This window comes from Camelina sativa, chromosome 1, assembly GCF_000633955.1.
Source record: "Camelina sativa cultivar DH55 chromosome 1, Cs, whole genome shotgun sequence".
In the NCBI taxonomy this organism is placed as follows: Eukaryota; Viridiplantae; Streptophyta; class Magnoliopsida; order Brassicales; family Brassicaceae; genus Camelina; species Camelina sativa.
In genome coordinates, this window is record NC_025685.1 from 22200744 (window position 1) to 22222638 (window position 21895).

The following is a 21895-nucleotide window of genomic DNA, read 5'->3' on the forward strand; positions in this document are numbered from 1 at the left end:
AAATCCGATTCGAAAATACCCATAGAATAACAGATCGATTTTTGTTTTCATTACTTTTGGATATCGGATGATATCCGATCCAAACCGATATCCAATAGATATCCGAATATAACCGAAAATATAATAAACAACTTGATAAGAGTAGATATACACATCTAACTATATACGATATATATGAATCGTAGATACTCCTATATATACGTTATTGTTTACTTTGGTTTTGACTTTTTTTTGCATTGACAGAGTCTTATGTCTCACTTTAGATGTTAGTACGTTGCACTTTTATGTATTGGTTTTATGTTATTTTGAACTTTGAACTTGTCATTTGTTTTATTTTATTTTTAAATATACTCGGTTAGTATAATTTTTTGGATACAATTGGATTAAAAAGTATTTGAATAATACCTTATCCAATAATTTTTGGTTTAGTTTTGGTTATCGAAAATATATCTAAACTGATTCAAAATCAGAATTATCCTAACCAAACCAATCCAAATTTTATAAATATTTGAATGGATGTTAGAGCCAATATCCAAAAAAATTGAAATCTAAAATATTCGAACCGAAGCTGATCCGATATCCGAACACCCAGACCTACGTTGGAGCCATGAAAGTGACCAGACCAACCAAAGAGAGTTTGATCTAGAGGAGGCCCATGGAGAGAGGTCCGCTAGCAACCAGTGAACGAGACATGTTGAAACCGAACAGAGCTGTTTCAGGAGAACTTCGCAAGATTGGCCATCAAAGACATGAGGAGTTAGTTGCACGCTGAGAAAAATAGCTGACAAAATGTTAAATACAAAAATAATTAAGGGACTAAGAGTATATATTTAATAGAATTCCTAAATCGGCCGGTTTAGAAATTCCTCCACCTTCACCAAACCACTGGTGGTGTTTATCACCGGCGTTCTGCAAGAAGAGTATCACCGGAAGTAGAAACAGAGGAAAATGTACGGAGACGCTACAAACTGGAATGAAGATGAGTATAGAGAAGCAATACTGAAGGAGCGAGAGATACAGACGCGTACAGTATTCAGAACCGCCTGGGCTCCTCCTGTTCCGGCGAGAATCCCTAATCCGGACGCCTTTGTCGTTGCTTCCAGCAATGGGACCTTAGCTTTCCATTCTCTGAACTCGCTTGTTTCTCAACCGGCGAGTTTTGGCTACTCGAAAGGTCAGGATGTTATGGTGGCTGAACCTGAGAGAGTGGTTTGGGCACACGATGGCCCTGCTTATGATGTCAAGTTCTACGGTGAAGACGAAGATGCTTTGCTCCTCAGGTAAATTAGAGACTAAAAAACTAAACCCTTCTTTGTTGGTTCTTTGAAATTGTAATTTGAAAATTTCGATCTGGATTTGTGTAGTTGTGGTGATGATGGTAGAGTCCGAGGATGGAGATGGAAAGAATTTTCTGAATCAGAAGCATCACTTCATTTGGAAGGTGTGTACACCATTTATTCTTTGTGGTTTCTTGGATATTAAAGATTAAACTAAGAGCTTGGTGGTTCTTTTCTTGTGATATACAGAGAATCATGCGAAGCCATTGATTGAATTGACTAATCCACAACACAAGTGAGTCATGTCCATTTGATTCCACTCTCTTAGTGCAAATGCTATAACTAAAGTTGTGAAATGTCAGTATCAATTGATGCTATAACCATCATTCGTTTTCTTTTCTCATAGAGGTCCTTGGGGTGCTCTTTCACCAATGCCTGAGATCAATGCCATTTCTGTTGATCCTCAGGTTGGAACTTTTATTTCTATATATCTCATTGTTTTGTTCCGGGTTGAATGTTCGCCCCTTCCCTCATTTTTCGTTTATGATAGTCAGGAAGTGTATTCACGGCAGCTGGTGATTCTTGCGCATACTGTTGGGACGTGGTATGTATTTGATCGTTGTGAATGTCTATCGCTGTACTTCTACAGTATGTGATATTCGAGACATCTACATTCTAAGCTACCTAAATTTTTTTGACATTTTCAGGAGAGTGGTAAAATCAAAATGACCTTCAAGGGGCATTCAGACTATTTGCATACTGTAGTTTCTCGTAGCTCTGCAAGTCAGGTAATGGTGTTTCCATAACTATTAGAAATGCACATTCCTATCCGTGTCTAAGTTCCACATTTGGCATTTTTGTCTGATCATGCTAAGTCTTTTGCTCCAGATATTGACGGGTTCAGAGGATGGGACTGCAAGAATCTGGGGTATTGTTCTCACGTTCCTCTTTATAATGCTGTAGTTTCTAGTATTATGTTTGGATCATCTGTGGTTATAGAACTTTCAAAATCATTTAGTCCTCATGTTGGTACTTCAGATATAATGCTCCTCATTTTTGTTGAATTCATTTGGTGGTTACAAAACATTCTTCACCACGTTTAGTTTTAGGTTACGGTACATGTGGATGTGGTATACTTTACTTGTCTAGACTAAGCTTTGTACACTCAAGGCTTTCTTCTGTTTTGTCAAACAGATTGCAAAACGGGGAAATGCATTAGAGTAATTGGTTCCCAGGATAAAAATTCCCGCCTTCGCATTAGTTCTATGGCCCTCGATGGAAGTGAAAGCTGGTTGGTAAGAATTAAGCAAATGAATAATCTCATTATATTTTTCAAAGGGGTTATTGCCTCCACGGCTCCACTAACCTAAGAATATAGTTCCTTTTTCCTGGTGAATCACTTTGAAGTTTAAAGACTGGGCATTTACTGTTATTGCTACTGGCGCATTTCAGGTTTGTGGACAGGGTAAGAGTTTAGCTTTATGGAATCTTCCTGCCTCAGAATGCGTATCAACGATATCCGTCCCTGCACATGTACAGGATGTGATGTTTGATGAAAAGCAAGTAAGCAGAACAAGATTAGATAGCGGTGTAATTTAAAGTCGGAGATGCCGTAGGTGTTATTTGTTTATAAAGGCTTAATAGGTCTATGTAGTATCTCTATGAATCATCTCTCTTTAACTAAATTGATAAAAAAAAAATTACCGTCTTTTCTAAACTAGATATAGAGGTCCACACAGTTTCAATTCCTATGACAAAGTTGGACATCTTTTTTTAAAAAAAAAAAAATGGCTTTGTCTAACAAGTATCGCATTATCAGATTTTGACTGTAGGAGCAGAGCCACTTCTAAGGCGTTTTGACTTAAATGGAGCTTTGCTTTCTCAAATTCACTGTGCTCCTTGTTCAGTATTTTCCATTTCCATGCATCCAGCAGGGGTATGTTTCCAATTCCTTCTTTTCTCCCCTTTTACAATATACATGTGTTTGCTTATCACTTTAAAAGGTCGATATATGATATATCCAGAGATAACGCCATGTTAGTTAGTTCTCTTTACGATCAATATACATTTGTTTGCTTATCACTTTAAAAAGGTCGATATATGTTATGTGAATTTGTTAACTCTTTTGGAGTAGACACTCGATGTGTAACCGTTAATCCAATGCTTTTGTATTCTGCAGGTAGTTGCTGTGGGAGGTTATGGAGGTCTTGTTGATGTCATCTCTCAATTTGGAAGCCATCTCTGCACATTCCGTAGCAGCTCACTGTAAAACTCCTTACGATTTCTCGGTTTTGGCTCGATACTCCTGCTTCTGAAAAAGATTTCAAGATCCCGTTTGACATATATGATCAGAAGGTTGGGGAATGGGGAGGCAGTCTTTTGGTTTGGTTTGGTTTGATATGACTATAGACGGAATAGTTGTTTGGTTCAATGTAATTGGTTTGTTGTGGTTCAGTAGTTGCTACCGAATTTGAAACCTTTTAAATGACATTGTTGAACCGGTTTAGTCTGATCACGTACATTAACTGCCGTTGAGTTTCAAATTTTGCGAGTCCTACTTTCTTATGATTGATTGATCCAACGATTGATCAAATCATTGACGAAATAAATGCTAGTCTTCACATTCCAAACTCATTGATTGATCAAATAAATGCTAGTCTTCACATTCCAAACTCAATGATTCTCCTCTTTTACAATGCAAACACCCGTTGTAAAAAATCAATGTATGGTTTTCTTTTCCGCTTATTTATGGTCAATCAACAAACATATTTATTTTAGTTTTTCTTTTCGTTTTGGACAGCTGAAAAAATCAGAGGTGAAGAAAAATGACTGGATTCGTTTGTATTTGGAACTCGCAGTTGCCACAGCTAATAGGACGCATAGCAGATTTGGTGTGGCCAATTTGAAGATTCTTAGAGTGGCTATGGAAACTCCACGAGAACATGTGTTGCCCATTACCGAGGGACTTGGCGCCTATGATGCTATTTTCTACATTAGGTACACAGACTCATGCAAGGCTCGGGCTGGCGACGATGTTGATCGTGTTGCTGTTGTCAGAAGAATCTTGGATGACCATACGGAAGTCTTTAGGCTCGTGGGTCGCACTCACAGCATCAGATTATTAGGGATCGGGGAATCCCAGAAGACAGCTGTGCATGGCTCGGAGGACATAGAGATTCCACAGGACATTCAGACATGATGGATGGTTTCAACGGACATTGGTGGGGTTGTACTCATAGCGCTCTCAAATCAGATATGAAGCTGGCTTGTCGTCTGCACAATATTTGATCCATTTGAATTTGTGGATCCGAATAATGAACCCGTTGACTAAGTTATTTGGTGCCTTAGGATTGTTATGTGGATTTGCTTTTGTGCAACTTTTTGTAGATTTTAACTAAGTGTGTTGTTCTGCTTGAGATTGGTCAACTAAGTTATCTCGTGTGTTCCGATTGCTTTTTGTGTTGTGTGGATTTTTTAAGATTGTTGCTCTGCTTATCTACTTAACGAAGGAAAGGATTTGGAAGCATTCTTCTTACTTTCAGAAGGCAATTTTAGTATATCTGTCTTCTTCTTTCTACCCTTTCAGTGGCTTAATCTTCGACTTGTCATTTATTCCAAAACGTCATCACTGCAACGGATTCGTCGTGCATAGAGACGAAACCTCCTTGTCGATGATCGATCCCAAGTTAAAATCCAAGTAATAATAATATATTGAAAGAGAAGAGCGTCTTTAATTTTTGAGGGAAACATATTTTCGTTTTGAAAAACTATAAAATAAACAATATAGGGACTACAAGTAGTCTAAATTAACAGAATCATTACTCGAACTCCCTTGTGATAGAGAAGCAACACTGCCGTTTGCGAGTCCTGTTTTCTTATGATTGATCAAATATATATATGCTAGTCTTCATATTCCAAACTCAATGATTCTCCTCTCTTACAATGCAAACATATTCATATTTGGAAATAAATTTCACCACAAAAAAATAGTTTCCATATATATAAAGAAAACCTCACCAAACTAAAACCTCAACACATCAGCCCTGTTAAGAGAAACCAAACTCCAGCGATCAACAAAACCAAAGAATGAGAAGACGAAGAAGAAGCTTGGGAAGCAACAATCTGAATAGGGAAATTGCATTGTCCCTGAGATATGTTCTGTGTGGTAGTGGTGGCCATACCTTGGAAGACACAAGCATTCTCATCCTGGTTCTTCTCTTGAAAGTACATGTTAAACGCATACGAAGCGTTCCCATTTGCATCAAGACCATTGCAAGAAGACCCGTAACCAAGCGCCGTGCAGTCTGAGTAAGTGCAGGCGAAATTTATGTTATCGGCAAGTTTCGTCAAATCTTTAGAATCTGGATTAAACATACACCACTTGCTGGATAGATACGTCACGTTTTGCGCACCAATCAACAACTTGTTCTGTCCTTGACCTGATAAATCTATAGGAAACTTTGGTTGCCCGTCGAATTTAAATAGTCCCCAGTGGCGCTCGAACGGTCCAGGTGCTATACTTTTCGCATTCTCATCAAGTAATCCGAACAAGTATACCTCAATGTAGGTAGGTCTCAATGGAGTACCTTTGTTTGTTCCAAGCCTTGGTAAAAGACCATTGTAGAATCTGTATGCATTGCCTGTGAACACCCGTTGTAAAAATCAAATTTTAAAAACATTTCATGAATGTGACATTGTACCTAAAGCACTGAAAAAATGTTAGATATCTACCACTATTTGCATGTTTGTCACCCTCTGTCGGCCAGCCGACTTCTCCAACAATGATTGGCATATCTCCATGACCAACAGCTTTCAATGACGATACCAAGGTGTCGAAATTTGCATCGAAAACGTTTGTGTAATCAATACCATTGTCATCTACTGGTGGAGCGCCATCGAAGAAGGCATAGTTAATTGGGAAATCATCATTCCCATAGAGACTTAAAAAAGGGTAGATGTTAATTGCGATGGGAGCGCTGTTATTGCCAAGAAAGTCAACAATTTGAGTCATTGGACCGATGATATCAGGACGGAATCTTCCTGCATATGGCACAGGATTGCTTGCTGGTGAATCATAGACATCAGCGTTTAAAGGAACTGTCGCTTTGACGGAGTTGCCTAGTCCGGCTTCGTTTAAAGCGTTTTGGATGTTCTGAAGTGCAGGGAATGTGAGGTTTATAAATGATCCGTTGTATGATTTGAGGAATGGCTCATTCCCAACAGCTACAGACCTGAAAATACACATCCACAAGAGATAAGCTTCACTGAGACATATACATACAATTTCTCTAAGTGTTCTTACAAGAGTAACATTTGCAGAGATTTGATATCACAACCAGACAAATTTAAGAACCAATCGATAACAATCAAACTGAGAAAGAGAGGGAGAAACTCACTAACGTGATATTGACACCACCATCGAAGTTATAACGAGTGACATTCTGACGAACCCAATCTTTGGCTCGGTCATAGCTTCCCATGACTTTAAGCTGATTATTAGGAATAGCAACCATAACTTCAAGACCCGAGCCGGCAAGTGCACCCATAGTGGTCTCATCCGCATCAAAAAGCTTNATACATACAATTTCTCTAAGTGTTCTTACAAGAGTAACATTTGCAGAGATTTGATATCACAACCAGACAAATTTAAGAACCAATCGATAACAATCAAACTGAGAAAGAGAGGGAGAAACTCACTAACGTGATATTGACACCACCATCGAAGTTATAACGAGTTACATTCTGACGAACCCAATCTTTGGCTCGGTCATAGCTTCCCATGACTTTAAGCTGATTATTAGGAATAGCAACCATAACTTCAAGACCCGAGCCGGCAAGTGCACCCATAGTGGTCTCATCCGCATCAAAAAGCTTAACTTTGTTGATGTTATTGTCCTTAAGCATTTGAACCACTGTCTTTGGAGGTAGCTTATGTGTAGCCATTGTTCCCCAGTTCACACCCAACCCATCTACCACAATACCCATGATTCCAAATCCAACAAAGAGGGCCAACAGATTCATCATCCTGAGATACAAGTAAAGAGCTTACTAGAGATTTTTTACCCAAAATTCAAACGTGAATACTACTAACAAAACCCCTTAACTAGAACATTTGTAAAATCTCATTAAAACCCAGCAATATAAACAGTTTCCTAAATGCAGTTCAATCCAAACATCAGAAAGTTCAAAGCTTTACACGCAGAATCTACGAGATAACACAAAAATAAAGCCGAAGATAAGATTTTTAAACAAAATGTGAGATTGGGAAAGAGACCTTTCTCACTGAGACTACTTGTCGTCAATCAAAAGATTGAGTCTTTTTTTCACCCTTTTACTGTTTCTGGGAAAAAGCTTTCCCCTTTCTTCTCTTCTCTCGTAGGCTTCCAATAAATTTGTAATTGGGTCTTGAAAGTTTCTGACTGAGCAAGAGACTTTAATTTATTGGAAGCCTACGAGACAATTTGGTAAAAGCCAAAATTAACCCCAAAAAAAAATTTTGTTTGATAAGTAAATTGGAAAAATATGATGTTTGATAACTAATACATTTACTATTTAAAATTAGAAAAATATGATGTTGTATGTAATAGAGAATGTGTAAGATACGAGAGATTGTGGGACAGAGGTTGGTGAGAAGATTAACACAATACCAAAAAAGAATTATTACAAATTGATATATAGTGGTTATTAACTAAATTAAAGAGTTTTTTTTTAATGTCACTATAAAATTTAGTAACTACATATAAAATTATTGTGTATAAAATATTTCTCATTTCAAAGTTTAATATATTTATATATGACTATAAGTTTAGCTAACCAAAATAATTATAAAATATTATAAAATTTACCAAAAAATGTTCTCTTGAAAGATAAATAAGTTAGTAGGAAAAATGAATTAATGTAGAATTATTGGATAGGGGTTATATTTGAGTTAAATGTAGAGTTAAATGGAGTTTCATTCCTTTAAAAGTGAGTTAATTATAAATAAATATTTTAATTTGTTATAACTTAAACTAAAAGGAATACCAAGTGGCCCAATCATAATTCACATGATTTTGTTGTTTGTTGATATAAACTCAACACTCACACATAATATTTCAAAATGAAAAATATTTCTTTTGAAGTGACAAACTAAATTAGTTTTCTTATAAAATTATATGAACAAGATCTTTTAAAACCCCTAGGATAACTTATATCTTTTTGGTTTTTTTTTTTCACTCATCAGTTTAATTTGTAGTGCTAGATTTTATATTAATGGTTTCATCTTAAGAGAATTTAGTTAAATGACATTTTTAAAATTATATTATTTTTTATATTTCACTTCCAGTTAAATATGATTTCTTTTTAGGATCATTTTTCATTTTGATTAAAACAGAAAGACCAATTTTTTAATTAAGTTCTTTTTGTTTTCAAAAAACTCAAATCATAAATAAAATAAATATTATATTGATCTTTACATATTTATCTATTGGATCAAAAAACAAAATAGACTTTATAAATTGATAATTATATTGATCTTTAAATATCATACTGATCTTTATAAATTATTAAAAATGATACATGAATATGTGAGATAACCGGAGACATAATAGATAATTAGATATGGATCATTTCAACTTCATAATTCTTATTGTGTGGTGGATATTGTAAGAAAGTATGAAAAATAACGACATATAAGATGTTAATATAAAATAGACAATGGAAATAAACCTTTTAAAACAATATCTTTTAAAACTATATCTTCTTCCACTATATCTCAAATCTCTTTATTTGTTTTTTTTTATTTTGGTATTGTCGTTGTATGGGTAAAAAAAAATCGACTCAAATATCATTGTAAAAGCTTAGTTTTAGAGTTTGTATGATATGTATATCCTAGAGTTTTAAAGAGTGATAGACTAAGAGAATAAGATAACGCATATTTATAGGAAGAGAAGTGATGAAAAATTACATTTAGAAAAATGAGAGTTATAATTCTAATTTATTGTTTTGTTTTAATATAATTGATTAATAAAATTGAGTGGTAAAATAATGTTAATGCATGATTTATAATTTATATGATTTCAGTTTTATATTATGTGAGTTAAATGTGAGGATAAATTGTTTTTTAATATGTGTTTTAATATAAATATTTTTTTGTTAAAATTGTATTGCCAAGTGGACCAATAAAAAGAGTGAAACCTTACTTTTATTATATGATTATTAAGTGTACAAATGTAATTTGTACAAAACTATTGTGGTACAGATATTTGAAACCCTAAGAATTAAACAAATTACATATGTACACTTAATAATATTTACAGACATTTGTACACTTAATAATGTGTATGAATACAAAATTTATAAAAAGTATTTAACATTATCAAATAAAATCGTCAAACAAAATGCATATCAAATTATAAAGAAAAAAAAACATAGATTTTTAAGTATCTTTAAAATTTTAATTAGGTAACATTTTTGTTTTTAGATTGTAGGGAGCATATAATTTTAAAAAAAAAAATCATAGGCTGAATGGCATTTCTTGTAAATTTGAAATGTTGATAAGGGTTGGAAAGTCTTTTGAACAGTAGAAAACAGTAAAAGCTGTGGAATTTGCTAATTGTAACTAATAATTGTACTACTTTTACAATTATGTTTTGAAAATTGTCTATTTTGCAAATTATCTATAAAAAAAAGAGTAAACATTGATACTTTACAAATGCTTATGTAAATCATCCTTATAAACAAATTAAACATAGCTCTAATTGAAAATATAATTTTGGACATCTTCTTTTTAAAAAATATATATCTTTGTATTACCTTTTTATTTTATTTTGAACAAAAAACTATACATGTATTACCTTGAAAATATAAATTTTGGGGGAAAACAATTGATACAAATCCATAACAATTAATGACAGTCCATACATATTTGTTGATCCACAAATAAAATTTAAAATCTCTAACTTTTCAAAATCATTAAACTCTACAATAATACATCTACCAATAATGATTCTTACTAAAATTTATGAAAAAATCCATTTACCAAAAAAAAATATATATATATATATATATATATAATCCATGGAATATGGGTTTTGCATTTAAAATTTATGAATTCATCATGGAAAAGAAAAGATGATCATCTGGTGGCGGTACTAGCAGTATAATTTGTATTGAGAACTTTTATATACGTACAACTTGAAAATTAATGGCTAAAGAGATGTTAAAACTAAAAGGTAAAAAGGAGTCAGAGGAAGAGATTAAAAGACCAATGCATGGCATTGCTTTCACTGACAGTGGTAACAGTGTCATGCTCGCGAGTCGCAACCCATTCTTCCCGTTCCCATTGTTTGTTTATTTACTTCCAAATTTTTAATATTCCTTTTGTATAACGTTTTTTAAAATCTTCACATGATTGTGATATTTTTATTAATTGGACAGCTGACTTAGCTAATTGTTAAATTAGTGTCCATTCCCATTAACCATCTCGAGCTGAATCAAAACCGTGTTCAGCAACGGACGTGAGAATCAATCAAATAGAAGATAATATATTTTTTATATCGAATAAACTAGAATTATTAAGTGATAGAAAATGTGAAAGTAATGTTTTCCAATAAAGAACATTAAAATAAAATGAATCAAACCAAATCGATTATGACAATTATTTCCGTTTTGTTTCTACACATTACAACAAAATGGAGAAAAGAATTAATTTAAATTGTACTATCAAAACAAGATTTCGGATATTATAATATTCATCAAAGTACTTCCATAACTGAATCATGTCGGTTCAAAATATATTATGGATTTCTGGTAAACAAAAACAATACTTCAAATTTGAAGATATTTTAGAATCAATTTTAACAACATTGTATATAGAAAGGTGATGGAAATGTTTCTGGCGCCTTTCATCCTCAAGTAAGGGCTCCTCGATGTGGAAGCAAATGCTCAAGCTGCGCCCCACAGCAAAAACATTTCTCTCATGCAGTCTAGGTAATGGAAAGTCATGTTCCTTCTGGTATGATACTTGGACCCCGTTTGGGGATCTGATCACTTTCCTGGGAGCTGACGAACATCAAAGAATTGGTCTCCCATTGGACTCCACTGTGGCACAAGCTCACACCGGGATTGGATGGAGGATACGAGGTGCTCGTACTCAAAATATGGAGCTCCTACTTATCCATCTCACTGAAACAACTCTCTCCGAGAATGTCAAGGACATTTATTTGTGGGCAAAACCAAATGGGGATCCCCAAGATCGTTTTGGTTTCTCCGATACTTGGAACATGTGCAGACTGTCGGCTCAACAAGTGCATTGGCATAATCAGGTCTGGTTCACAGGTTCTATCCCCAAGCATTCATTCATCATGTGGCTTTGTTGTCTAGATCGTATGCCTACTCTTTCTAGACTGAGAAACTGGGGAATAGTAGAAGATGATACCTGCCATCTTTGTGAAATTTACTTTGAGACCAAGGACCACCTTTTCCTAACATGTCCATACAGTTTCGACTTGTGGAGATGGTGCCTTCGTAGGCTACAGATGCCTTTCATAGATTTCAACACTTGGGAGAGCTTCCTTCTTTGGCTCAAGAGTCCTTCTAATGAGGAAAAGATGACCCCCATAAAGCTTATAGCAGCTCAAGCGGTGATCTACTCAATTTGGCACGAGAGAAACGCCCGCATATTTACTGGCATCCGTACCCCGGTTGAAGGACTCTTCGCTCAGCTTGATCGTCGCATCCGTAACACCTGTTCTGCAAGACATTGTATTCTGAAGCTTCAAGACATGCTTATGCTGTGGTTTCGGACCTCCACCATCGCCCCACCACCTAGCTAACTTTTCATTTCACTTTATGTATTGTTCTAGTACCAGGATTGTTCACCCCGGCGTTTTACCTGTTGCTGCAGGCACCACTCGATCTATGTAACTATTAAACTATTAAGTCGTATAATACCAGAAATTCTAAGAAAAAAAAAAAAAAAAAAACATTGTATATAGAAAGTATCAACATCCCCATATCAGCTCACTATATATCGGATGGGGTAACATAGTTTGCATTAGCGTATCTAGCTAGCGACTAGTACTTGGTAAGCTTGTAATAACGATGTCTATGACTTGGCCTTGGAGCTTGGTTTACATCATGGCTATCAGCTAACTCGACTGATGGTTGGTGGAACGGAATACTATTTTAATAAGTTTGAAGTTGTTAAAAATAGTCTATAGTTAGCATTAAAATAAAAATAACACTAGTAAAACATTTTCTGTTTTAAATATACTTTCTTTTTGTTTGTTATGGAACTCTTTTCTTTATTTATATTTTTTGGGTAATATAAATTCTATTCTTTAAAATAGACTCATCAACTTGTCCCCATCAACTTGTTGCTCTTAAGAACTATTATCAGAAAACAACGTTTTTTTTCTTTTCTTTTAAAATTATTATTATTTTAAAAAACTTGCTCTTAAAAAATGCATTCAATATTTCTTATTTTCAGACTATTTATTTATTTTTTTTCATTCAATATTTCTTATTTTTAATCTTAGTGGGATCAGTTACAGAAATGATTCCCATAACCAATTAACTAAAAACACTTCTCATACAATTATCTATTTAATATAAAAATAAATAAAAACATTAAATATATTAGATTAGGGATTGCAAAAATACCATCTTTTGCAAAATTATTGAAACACCGCTTTTCAATTAAATCATTCGTCACCAAGGTTGTCATCTTCCTCCCTCTCTCTCTCTCTCGTGAATCTTTTTTCAAACTTTTGCTTCTCTTTATAGGGAAACCAGACACGATTCCACCGATTCCTTCTCAGCTTCTTCTTCTTCCTCCCCCCTTCTAAACAAACAAACCTTCTCTCAATATCTACAAACTTTTATTATTCTCTCTCTCTATTGGATTCTGATTCTCTTCAACGTGACTCCTCACCTTTTTTCTCAATTTCATCTGCATGTTTCTCGATTCTCTCTGACGCCTTCCTTCTATAACGTTTCTTCGAAAGCTGTTTCCGTCAATTCGGTAAATGGCGATTTTGGATTCTGGAGGCGGCGGCGTCAGCACCGCGACGGCGACGGAGAACGGTGGCGGAGAGTTTGTGGATCTTCGTCGACGGAAATCGAGATCGGATTCCAACGGAGTTCTTTGTGGTTCTGATAATCCACCCTCTGATGATGTTGGAGCTCCCGCCGACGTTAGGGATCGGATTGATTCCGTTGTTAACGATGACGCTCAGGGGACGACTGCTAATTTGGCCGGGGATAACGAAATTAGGGAAACTGGTGGTGGTGGAAGAGGCGGCGGCGGAGAAGGAGGGAGAGGAAACGCCGAGACTACGTATACGTATCGACCGTCGGTTCCTGCTCATCGGAGAGCTAGGGAGAGTCCACTCAGCTCCGACGCAATCTTCAAACAGGTCAAATAACAATCTTGGAATTTGGTGGTTTCAAATTGAGTTCAATATCTCAAATTGGTCTAGTAGCTTTATAGAGATGGATTTGTTTTCATATGGATTGAGTTTGGTGATTGTTTTGCACTGCAGAGCCATGCCGGATTATTCAACTTGTGTGTAGTAGTTCTTATTGCTGTTAACAGTAGACTCATCATCGAAAACCTGATGAAGGTTAGTTACTTCTTTCTCCTGCGGCTTGAGAACTTTCTGGAGCTGAGAAATTTATCAGAGACTTACATTTGTTGTTGCTATCATCCATATAGTATGGTTGGTTGATCAGAACGGATTTCTGGTTTAGTTCAAGATCGTTGCGGGATTGGCCGCTTTTCATGTGTTGGTAAAAATATGTTCTTTTTTTCCTATAAATGTTACATTCGTATACATATCATGATGAGTTTAGTGATTCAGTTCTTCTTTTAACTCTTCCATTGCAGTCTATCCCTTTCGTTCTTTCCTTTGGCTGCCTTTACCGTCGAGAAATTGGTACTTCAGAAATGCATATCTGAACCTGTGAGTAAAACTACTATTCTCCAGCCATTACTCGATTGTTTATTCAAGACAAATTTTGTATCCAGAAGAACTTATAATTTTTTTCTGATAATACTGAAGGTTGTCATCTTTCTTCATATTATTATCACCATGACAGAGGTTTTATATCCAGTTTACGTCACCCTAAGGTGAGAAATAAGCTATGATGTTTCTAGTCTCAACTTCTGATGCTCTTTCTAAGTTTAGGTGGCTAACTTGGGGATCTTGAAAATGGACAGCTGTGATTCTGCCTTCTTATCAGGTGTCACGTTGATGCTCCTCACTTGCATTGTGTGGCTAAAGTTGGTTTCTTATGCTCATACTAACTACGACATAAGAACTCTAGCCAATTCAGCTGATAAGGTAAAAGAAGAAAACGAAATATATATATATATATCAGTCACTTGCATTGTGTTACTATTTTAACCGGACACTGTTATAAACTTAAGGCCAATCCTGAAGTCTCCTACTACGTTAGCTTGAAGAGCTTGGCATATTTTATGGTTGCTCCCACATTGTGTTATCAGGTAATGAGATGCATCTTATTGCTAAGAGCATCAACCATTCTTACTCTTGCAAGAGTTTATTGTCTAAACCTCGTGTCTTTGCGTTTTTCCAGCCAAGCTATCCACGTTCTCCGTGTATACGGAAGGGTTGGGTGGCTCGTCAATTTGCAAAACTGGTCATATTCACTGGATTCATGGGATTTATAATAGAACAAGTGCGTTTTCAACATCGTGCTTTATTTAATTTTCCTTGGTGACATTCATCTTCCCTGCGTTGTCACCACTTACGTCCTGTTGTTTTGGTCTTCTATGGCAGTATATAAATCCTATTGTCAGAAACTCAAAGCATCCTCTGAAAGGGGATCTTCTATATGCTATTGAAAGAGTGTTGAAGCTTTCAGTTCCAAATTTATATGTGTGGCTCTGCATGTTCTACTGCTTCTTCCACCTTTGGTATGCTGCGATTCTTCTCTTTCGAAATAATTTCCAAAGAAGAACAACAGAAAAGAACTACATCTCATCAAGAAATTGATAATTTTAGTCTCTCATGTAATTTCAGTCTCTCATAGTCTGATGTAATTTCAGTTACTGAATACAAATCTCTTTGCATCGTTCTTGTCCACAGGTTAAACATATTGGCAGAGCTTCTCTGCTTCGGGGATCGTGAATTCTACAGAGATTGGTGGAATGCAAAAAGTGTGGGAGATGTGAGTTGTTTTACTCAAAAAGAACTTGTGATTTTTAAGGTTGTCGTTTTTGGGTCACCTAACTAACGAAATTTCATTATTCACTGTCTTCCTTAATCAGTATTGGAGAATGTGGAATATGGTATGGTTCTCTTCCTCAAACATCACCTTCTTTTCTGTACAAAATAGAAGAAGGGAGCTAATCAATAATATCTTGTTTTTCTTGACAGCCTGTTCATAAATGGATGGTTCGACATATATACTTCCCGTGCCTGCGGAGCAAGATACCAAAGGTGAGTGACTTATATATTGATATGAAATTCTCGAGATTTCTTTTTATGCTTTATAACTTAATCCCTCTACATACTTGTTTTCCAGACACTCGCCATTATCATTGCTTTCTTAGTCTCTGCCGTCTTTCATGAGGTATATACTTTCTGCATTACCCTGTCTCTAGACACATGAACACACGCTAGTTAAAGAAATGCTAATATTTAAAGTAATATTCTTACTTAATGATATGGTGTTTAAAAATTTTCCTTTTGATAGCTATGCATCGCAGTCCCTTGCCGTCTCTTCAAGTTATGGGCTTTTATAGGGATTATGTTTCAGGTAAGAAAATTCTTTTGCAGTCGATTTCTTACATACAATCAGCAATAGTATGTCACGTTAGTCCCATTTTCTGACCAATCATTGTGGTGTTTGAGTAGGTGCCTTTGGTCTTTATCACAAACTATCTACAAGAAAGGTTCGGCTCAACGGTATGCTCTCACAACCCGAGAAAATAGAACAACTTACTCTTTGTTTTATAGCCTAGCCATTTAAATCGCAATGTTGAAACTTGAATCGAGTTTATCTGTTTTGGAATGGGATCATAATTAGGTGGGGAACATGATCTTCTGGTTCATCTTCTGCATATTCGGACAACCGATGTGTGTGCTTCTTTATTACCACGATCTGATGAACCGCAAAGGATCAATGTCATGAAACAACTGTTGGAAATTGACTTTCTCCAAACATATGTGGTTGTGATGCTAAAACAAGAATAGTGTTTTAACCATTGAAGAAAAAAAAAAAAGGAAACAAATTAGAGTTGTTGTATCTGCAAAATTTTGGTAGAGACGGACCGTTTTTGAGTTTTGAATCTCGTTGTCAAGTCTTTCTTTTGATCTTGCTATGCTCTTGTCTTTAAACCACAATCAAGCAAAGTAGATTGATATATTGAATTTTGTTTTGGTGTAAAGAAAATTTTAATCGAAAACTGTTGTAATGATTGGTGCAAAAAAAATTAATAAATGGTTTTTTTCTTTTCTTGCCTTTTGGAAATAAAATAGTAGTTTTGTTAGGTTTTTACTGTTGGACCAAATGTAGGACGGTAAATTTTATTGGTAATAAGAAAATGACAAATGTGATTAATGTGCATCGGGATTGTATAAAATCTTGGTGGTCCCGTTAGTGAACGGGCCGTTTCGTTTTTTTTTTATCTTTCTAGCGTATTTAAATTACAGGAAGTAGTCGAGGTCAGAACATCATCATTGACAATATCAGTAAATTCATTACATATGCAGTGGAATAGTATTGTAGAGACATTACACATGTGCAACAACAAACAACACACGATAACAACTCAACCTTTTCAGTAATTTAGTTATAATAATGATGCAGACTAAGTGACTAACCATAAGAAAAAATTGGTGAGTAGTGATTGATGTTCATGTTCTTTGTGTTTATAAAATAGATGAAAGAACCTCATGCTCTGTGTTTATTCAAGAGATATGAGACGTAAATCTAATCATTAGAAGAAAAGAAAAAAAATCTAACAATTGTAATCCATACTTTGTCAACAGTTTTAAATATACTAGGTTTTGAGTCCACGCTATGGGTGGGTTAATTTGATAAATTTTGTATTGATGACAATTATGACATATTATCTTGTAGAAAACTTTAAATTACTATTAAGGCAAAAAAATTATTTCAGATACACAATTTTACACAATTTTTTTAAAAAATCTTAAAATCACTTGTGCTAAAAAAAAAATCTGATCAAAAGAATCAGATTTAACTAGACGTTGAGGCGAGGCAGACTGAACATTCGAACTAGTGATGTTGCATATACTAAATCATTTGACCACGGGACAAACGAAACATTTTTAGAATAAGGAATTAATCTCATTTTCTCATATTTCATTGACCACCACCATTTACGTCTTTGCGTATTTTTCCACTATTTTCTTATCTTTCATATTTCTTCTTGTCATTTTCATTGTCAAATTTTAGTGATAATTGTCATTATTATATTTCTCGTCCGGTTATTCGTTACACTCTTCTTCTTCCTCTTCCTCCTCAGTTATTTTCACATTCCCACTGAATAATCATTTCAATTTTTTTTTTAAATTACCACAAAACTTGGTAACCCATCAAATTCCAAAACCAAAATTATTGCTTTTTTTTCGTAAAATTTGTGCAATTCATGGATCAGCATAATCAACATATGAACTCAATTATTATTTCACTTGTATACTTACTCGGTTATAGATCCATACGCATTGAAATTTTTATAATATTTTAAACTTTCTATGGGGATATTTATAATATTTTTAAATATTATATAGAGTTTTAATATTTATAATCTTTTTGAACCTTTTAAAAGTTTATAATTGTAATATTTAAAACTATAATATTTTTGAACCTTTTAAAAGTTTGTAATTGTAATATTTAAAACTTTTTAAATTTTTAAATCTTTAAATTTAGACGCTTGTTAAATCAAGCTTCATGTTCATTCGTAGTTGGAAACATATTAATCTTATTTATAATGGTTCTCAGCTATTGTCTAAAACTTTTCTAGCTGATGTGGGACGTTGTACATACACTTATTTATAAGTATTTTAATATAGAAATTTTACATAATATCAAAAATATTAAATATTGAAATCTAAAATTGGTCGTTTAAAACATTTGAATATACAAAATTCTAGAAATTTTAAAAAATGTTAATTAATGACATGTCGAATCTGTATTAGATGTTTTAAGGCATATGTGGAGAGTCTTATGAGCTTATAGCTTCTACTTTTATTTAGTATAGATGATTACATTATTTAGTTTATATGATTAACATAAACATGTTAACTTTTGAAGCGTCTTGTCATATGTATTAACGTACTAATTAATTCCTGATCGATGTTGGGTAACTCCTGTTCGATCGAATTATGTTCAGAAGCTTTCTTCTACCTTTTCAAACAGTATTACTAAAATTAGATTATATGCTAGTGGTACCTTTAAATATTATTTAATTTAAAAAAAACGTGACAATACATAAAATCTTGGGATATGAAAGACAAATTAGATGTACTCATGTATCATGTTAGGTGGAGCAACGAAATAATCAAGTTTCTCATGTACTGTATATATATATATATATATTTTTAATAGAAACTGATCATGGGCAATTCTTATTAGTTAGCTTTCCATATATTGATAACCTTGTCTAAAGGTCAAAAGTAATACAAACAATTTGAACAAGAAATTAGTAGTAAAACTCATGATAGTCGTCGAGTTATAAAAAGAAAGAAAGTTATACTAGTACTAGTATTAATGGTTGGTTAGTCCTTTCCTTTAAAGAGGGACAAAAAGATGATTAAGAAAGGAATCACGTGAAGATCACGTGGGGAGATTGGTCAAACGTAGAGGACGAAGAGAAAAAATCAGTTGGAAGAAATTAAAAGCTCCTCCACCGACTCGGAGAGACAGCTGCCTCTGACTCAGCGCCTCATTTTTGACTTGGCAGTCTCTTTATTAATATTCTGAACTACTCTTTTTTTTTTTTTTGACATAACAAGTGGAGTACTATTTACATAGTATAAAATAACTACTGACGTTAAGCAAATAAAATAAGATAATGATAGTTAGTATTAATATTAGCCGTTAAATATGTATTTCATATAAAATTTCTAATAAATTCTAGTATCTAACATGTTTATCACCTTAATTTTTCAAATCCAAGAAAGACATGTAAATTTTAAATCAACTGAAGTATGCCTTTTTTATTTTAATTTGTAGATAAGAATTTAAAATAATTTCAGATATACATAATTATAAATTAAATTCACAATAATATATATATATATATATATATATATATATATCTTACAAAAATACTAAGTTTCCAGGAAAAAAACAACACTTTTTATTAATTGCATTTCTCTTATTAATCATTCTAATTAATTTCCAAAATATAAAGAAACTTTATTCAAAACAATTTATTGTTTACATATATGATTTGGTCTTCTTCCTAAAAAGATTAGTCAAAAATATTTAAACACAAAATAGTGCGATAGTATTTTCGTAAAATATTTTACAAATACAGTAACAATTACTTTACAACTCCATCCATTTACAATAATCTTACCCCCAAAAGAAACTGTTAGGTATTTGTAAGTTACAAAGTCCACACTTCGACTATAAATACACTCTTGGACAAAAAAAAACTCCTAAACATATTTATTTGTAAGTTACATAGTAACAAAGAATACAACAACATATGTAATTCAAAACACACACAAAAAAAATTCTTTCCTTCTCGTAAAAGAAAGAAACAAAAACAAAAAACACAAAAGGCATTCGTCAGCTTTATTACAAAACACCATCACTTCTTCTTCTTTCTTTGTCTGAGTCCCAAGAATGGAAGACTTCAGATCCAGATCGTACAGTGACGGAAGAACATCAGACCTTCAAGTACAATATTCAGCTCACGGCCGGAGATCTAACGGACCAGATTCATTCAGTGGTAACGGTGGTATGCAAGATCTTAGGTCTTACAGCACTTCCTACACAGAGTACCCTAGCCGGATACCCGAAGACCCGACGACTAATCAGAAGAAAGGAAGATTGTCATCATCTTCATCGTCTTCTTGGGGTGGTTTTGTGGATCCAGATTTACAGAGGAAGAAGAGAGTTGTGAGTTACAGAGCTTATACTGTTGAAGGTAAGCTTAAAGGCTCTTTCAGGAAAAGCTTCAAATGGATCAAAGATAAATGCAACAAATTACTTAATTAAATTCAAGCCAATGTGCATGCTTAATGAGATTATTTAAACTTTCCGTTTTTTTTTTTTAATTTATATATTTGATGATTTCGATCCACTGTCAATCTTTTTATCATTTTTGTGTGTGTTTTAGTTTGTGGTGGTAGTAGTAATTGTGTAACAACAATAATTAATAGATTCATATCGGGGATAAGTTTATGATTCTTATTCGATTTTTGACGTATTCTAAATTATTTGTTTGGCAAGTAATGGCCAGTTAATTACAATGTTCACTCATTTCTTTATGATTCAAAACATCCATAATTTATTATTAGGTTATTATTATCATGTTTTGTCCAATTTTTAATTCCTTTCAAAATTTGCGACATGCGTGACTAAAAATATTATCTTGTGAAAACGATTTTTTTGTATGTTAAGAGTCACGGCATGAATGTTATGTTATACAAATTTCTTACAGTTTTTTTTTTTTATCTACAATACTTTTTTTTTTAACATCTAACAAACTTCATTAATATAAATCAGAAGTATACAAGATTAGTAACGAGATTACAAATACAATCAATGGTTTGTGTAACAAAGAAACAAAAAGCAAATACTTAATCATCTTTGTTATCTCCATCAATCTGGTGTGACTATCTTGCTTGGGAATCAGCTTCTTTTTATTGATGAAATACCGATAACGCATTCGAAAGTCGCAGGTAGCGATCCATCTGTTACATCGCATAACCTTCAAATTGATCGAAACTCTCTTAAAGTAAGAGATGTCATTGATCTTGATTGTACTTAAATCCCATTTCTGTTGATATGGCATATGCGTCTTCTTCTGGTTCTCCTATTATTGGCCATCCACTCTTCTGCAACATATTGTTTCCATGGAGGTTTACGTGTTGGTCGTAGCTTACATATCAAATCCGAGTGGATTTGTATTAATCTTCGGAACGCCCGGAGTAGATTATATGGACGTCCGGTAACAATCACATAACTAACATATGATGTTAGTATGACCAAACACACGGCCAATATGACCGAAAAATTCTCGACTAAAACGCCGAACATGGGAAAACAACGGTTGTTTCGAAACCGTCGATGACTAGGTCTACAATCCGAGAACAAGAGCCAACAAAGAGATAGTGTGGTAACAGAAGAAACCACATGGAATCCATTGGTAAACATTGAAGCACCCTTCCGATGCAAATACGAACACATTTTCATCATCAACCCTAGACTTCTCTATTTATTAAATGAAAAACAGAAAGTAATAACCGAGAAAACAGAAGTTATGAATTGCCGCTTCTCACCGAATAAAGATAAATAACAAACAAAAGTTAAGAGGACACAAACGATATAGAAAAGAGTACGGCCGACGCCGGAGTCGACGCCGACCGTAAAGAAAACAGAAGCTTTTTGGTTGTGAACAGTCGTCT

The 21895-nt window shown here is 34.0% G+C and overlaps 6 protein-coding genes and 1 pseudogene across 7 annotated transcripts; 5 read left to right on the forward strand and 2 right to left on the reverse strand.

The window, feature by feature from the left end:
- Positions 858–3802, forward strand: LOC104701358 (THO complex subunit 6-like). Its single transcript, XM_010417030.2, has 11 exons — positions 858–1280; positions 1365–1441; positions 1527–1572; positions 1684–1744; positions 1828–1881; positions 1985–2065; positions 2166–2205; positions 2472–2572; positions 2730–2840; positions 3097–3213; positions 3457–3802. The coding sequence occupies exons 1-11, from the start codon at positions 949–951 to the stop codon at positions 3544–3546; spliced, it is 1110 nt and encodes a 369-aa protein (XP_010415332.1). The 5' UTR covers positions 858–948; the 3' UTR covers positions 3547–3802.
- LOC104710742 (UPF0725 protein At4g11700-like) lies at positions 3641–4476 on the forward strand. Its single transcript, XM_010427395.1, has 2 exons — positions 3641–3709; positions 4078–4476. The coding sequence occupies exons 1-2, from the start codon at positions 3641–3643 to the stop codon at positions 4474–4476; spliced, it is 468 nt and encodes a 155-aa protein (XP_010425697.1).
- On the reverse strand, positions 5153–7665 carry LOC104701367 (glucan endo-1,3-beta-glucosidase 8-like). Of its 2 annotated transcripts, XM_010417047.2 has the most exons (4): positions 7552–7665; positions 6979–7302; positions 6009–6508; positions 5153–5917 (listed from the first exon to the last, which is right to left on the reverse strand). In XM_010417047.2, the coding sequence occupies exons 2-4, from the start codon at positions 7299–7301 to the stop codon at positions 5307–5309; spliced, it is 1434 nt and encodes a 477-aa protein (XP_010415349.1). In that variant the 5' UTR covers position 7302; positions 7552–7665; the 3' UTR covers positions 5153–5306. The 2 variants fall into 2 exon arrangements, with proteins under 2 accessions (XP_010415349.1, XP_010415358.1); XM_010417056.1 differs by lacking the exons at positions 6979–7302; positions 7552–7665 and adding an exon at positions 6678–6844.
- On the forward strand, positions 11186–12091 carry LOC104710752. Its single transcript, XM_010427405.1, has one exon. It carries the CDS (start codon positions 11186–11188, stop codon positions 12089–12091), a length of 906 nt encoding a protein of 301 aa, XP_010425707.1.
- On the forward strand, positions 12956–16652 carry LOC104701387 (diacylglycerol O-acyltransferase 1). Its single transcript, XM_010417066.2, has 16 exons — positions 12956–13675; positions 13802–13882; positions 13975–14048; positions 14146–14221; positions 14321–14388; positions 14479–14602; positions 14689–14766; positions 14859–14960; positions 15062–15198; positions 15371–15452; positions 15553–15573; positions 15662–15724; positions 15810–15857; positions 15981–16043; positions 16142–16192; positions 16314–16652. Exons 1-16 carry the CDS (start codon positions 13286–13288, stop codon positions 16416–16418), a joined length of 1563 nt encoding a protein of 520 aa, XP_010415368.1. The 5' UTR covers positions 12956–13285; the 3' UTR covers positions 16419–16652.
- On the forward strand, positions 19923–20720 carry LOC104701397. Its single transcript, XM_010417078.2, has one exon. It carries the CDS (start codon positions 20109–20111, stop codon positions 20481–20483), a length of 375 nt encoding a protein of 124 aa, XP_010415380.1. The 5' UTR covers positions 19923–20108; the 3' UTR covers positions 20484–20720.
- Positions 20980–21895, reverse strand: LOC109128876 (annotated as a pseudogene).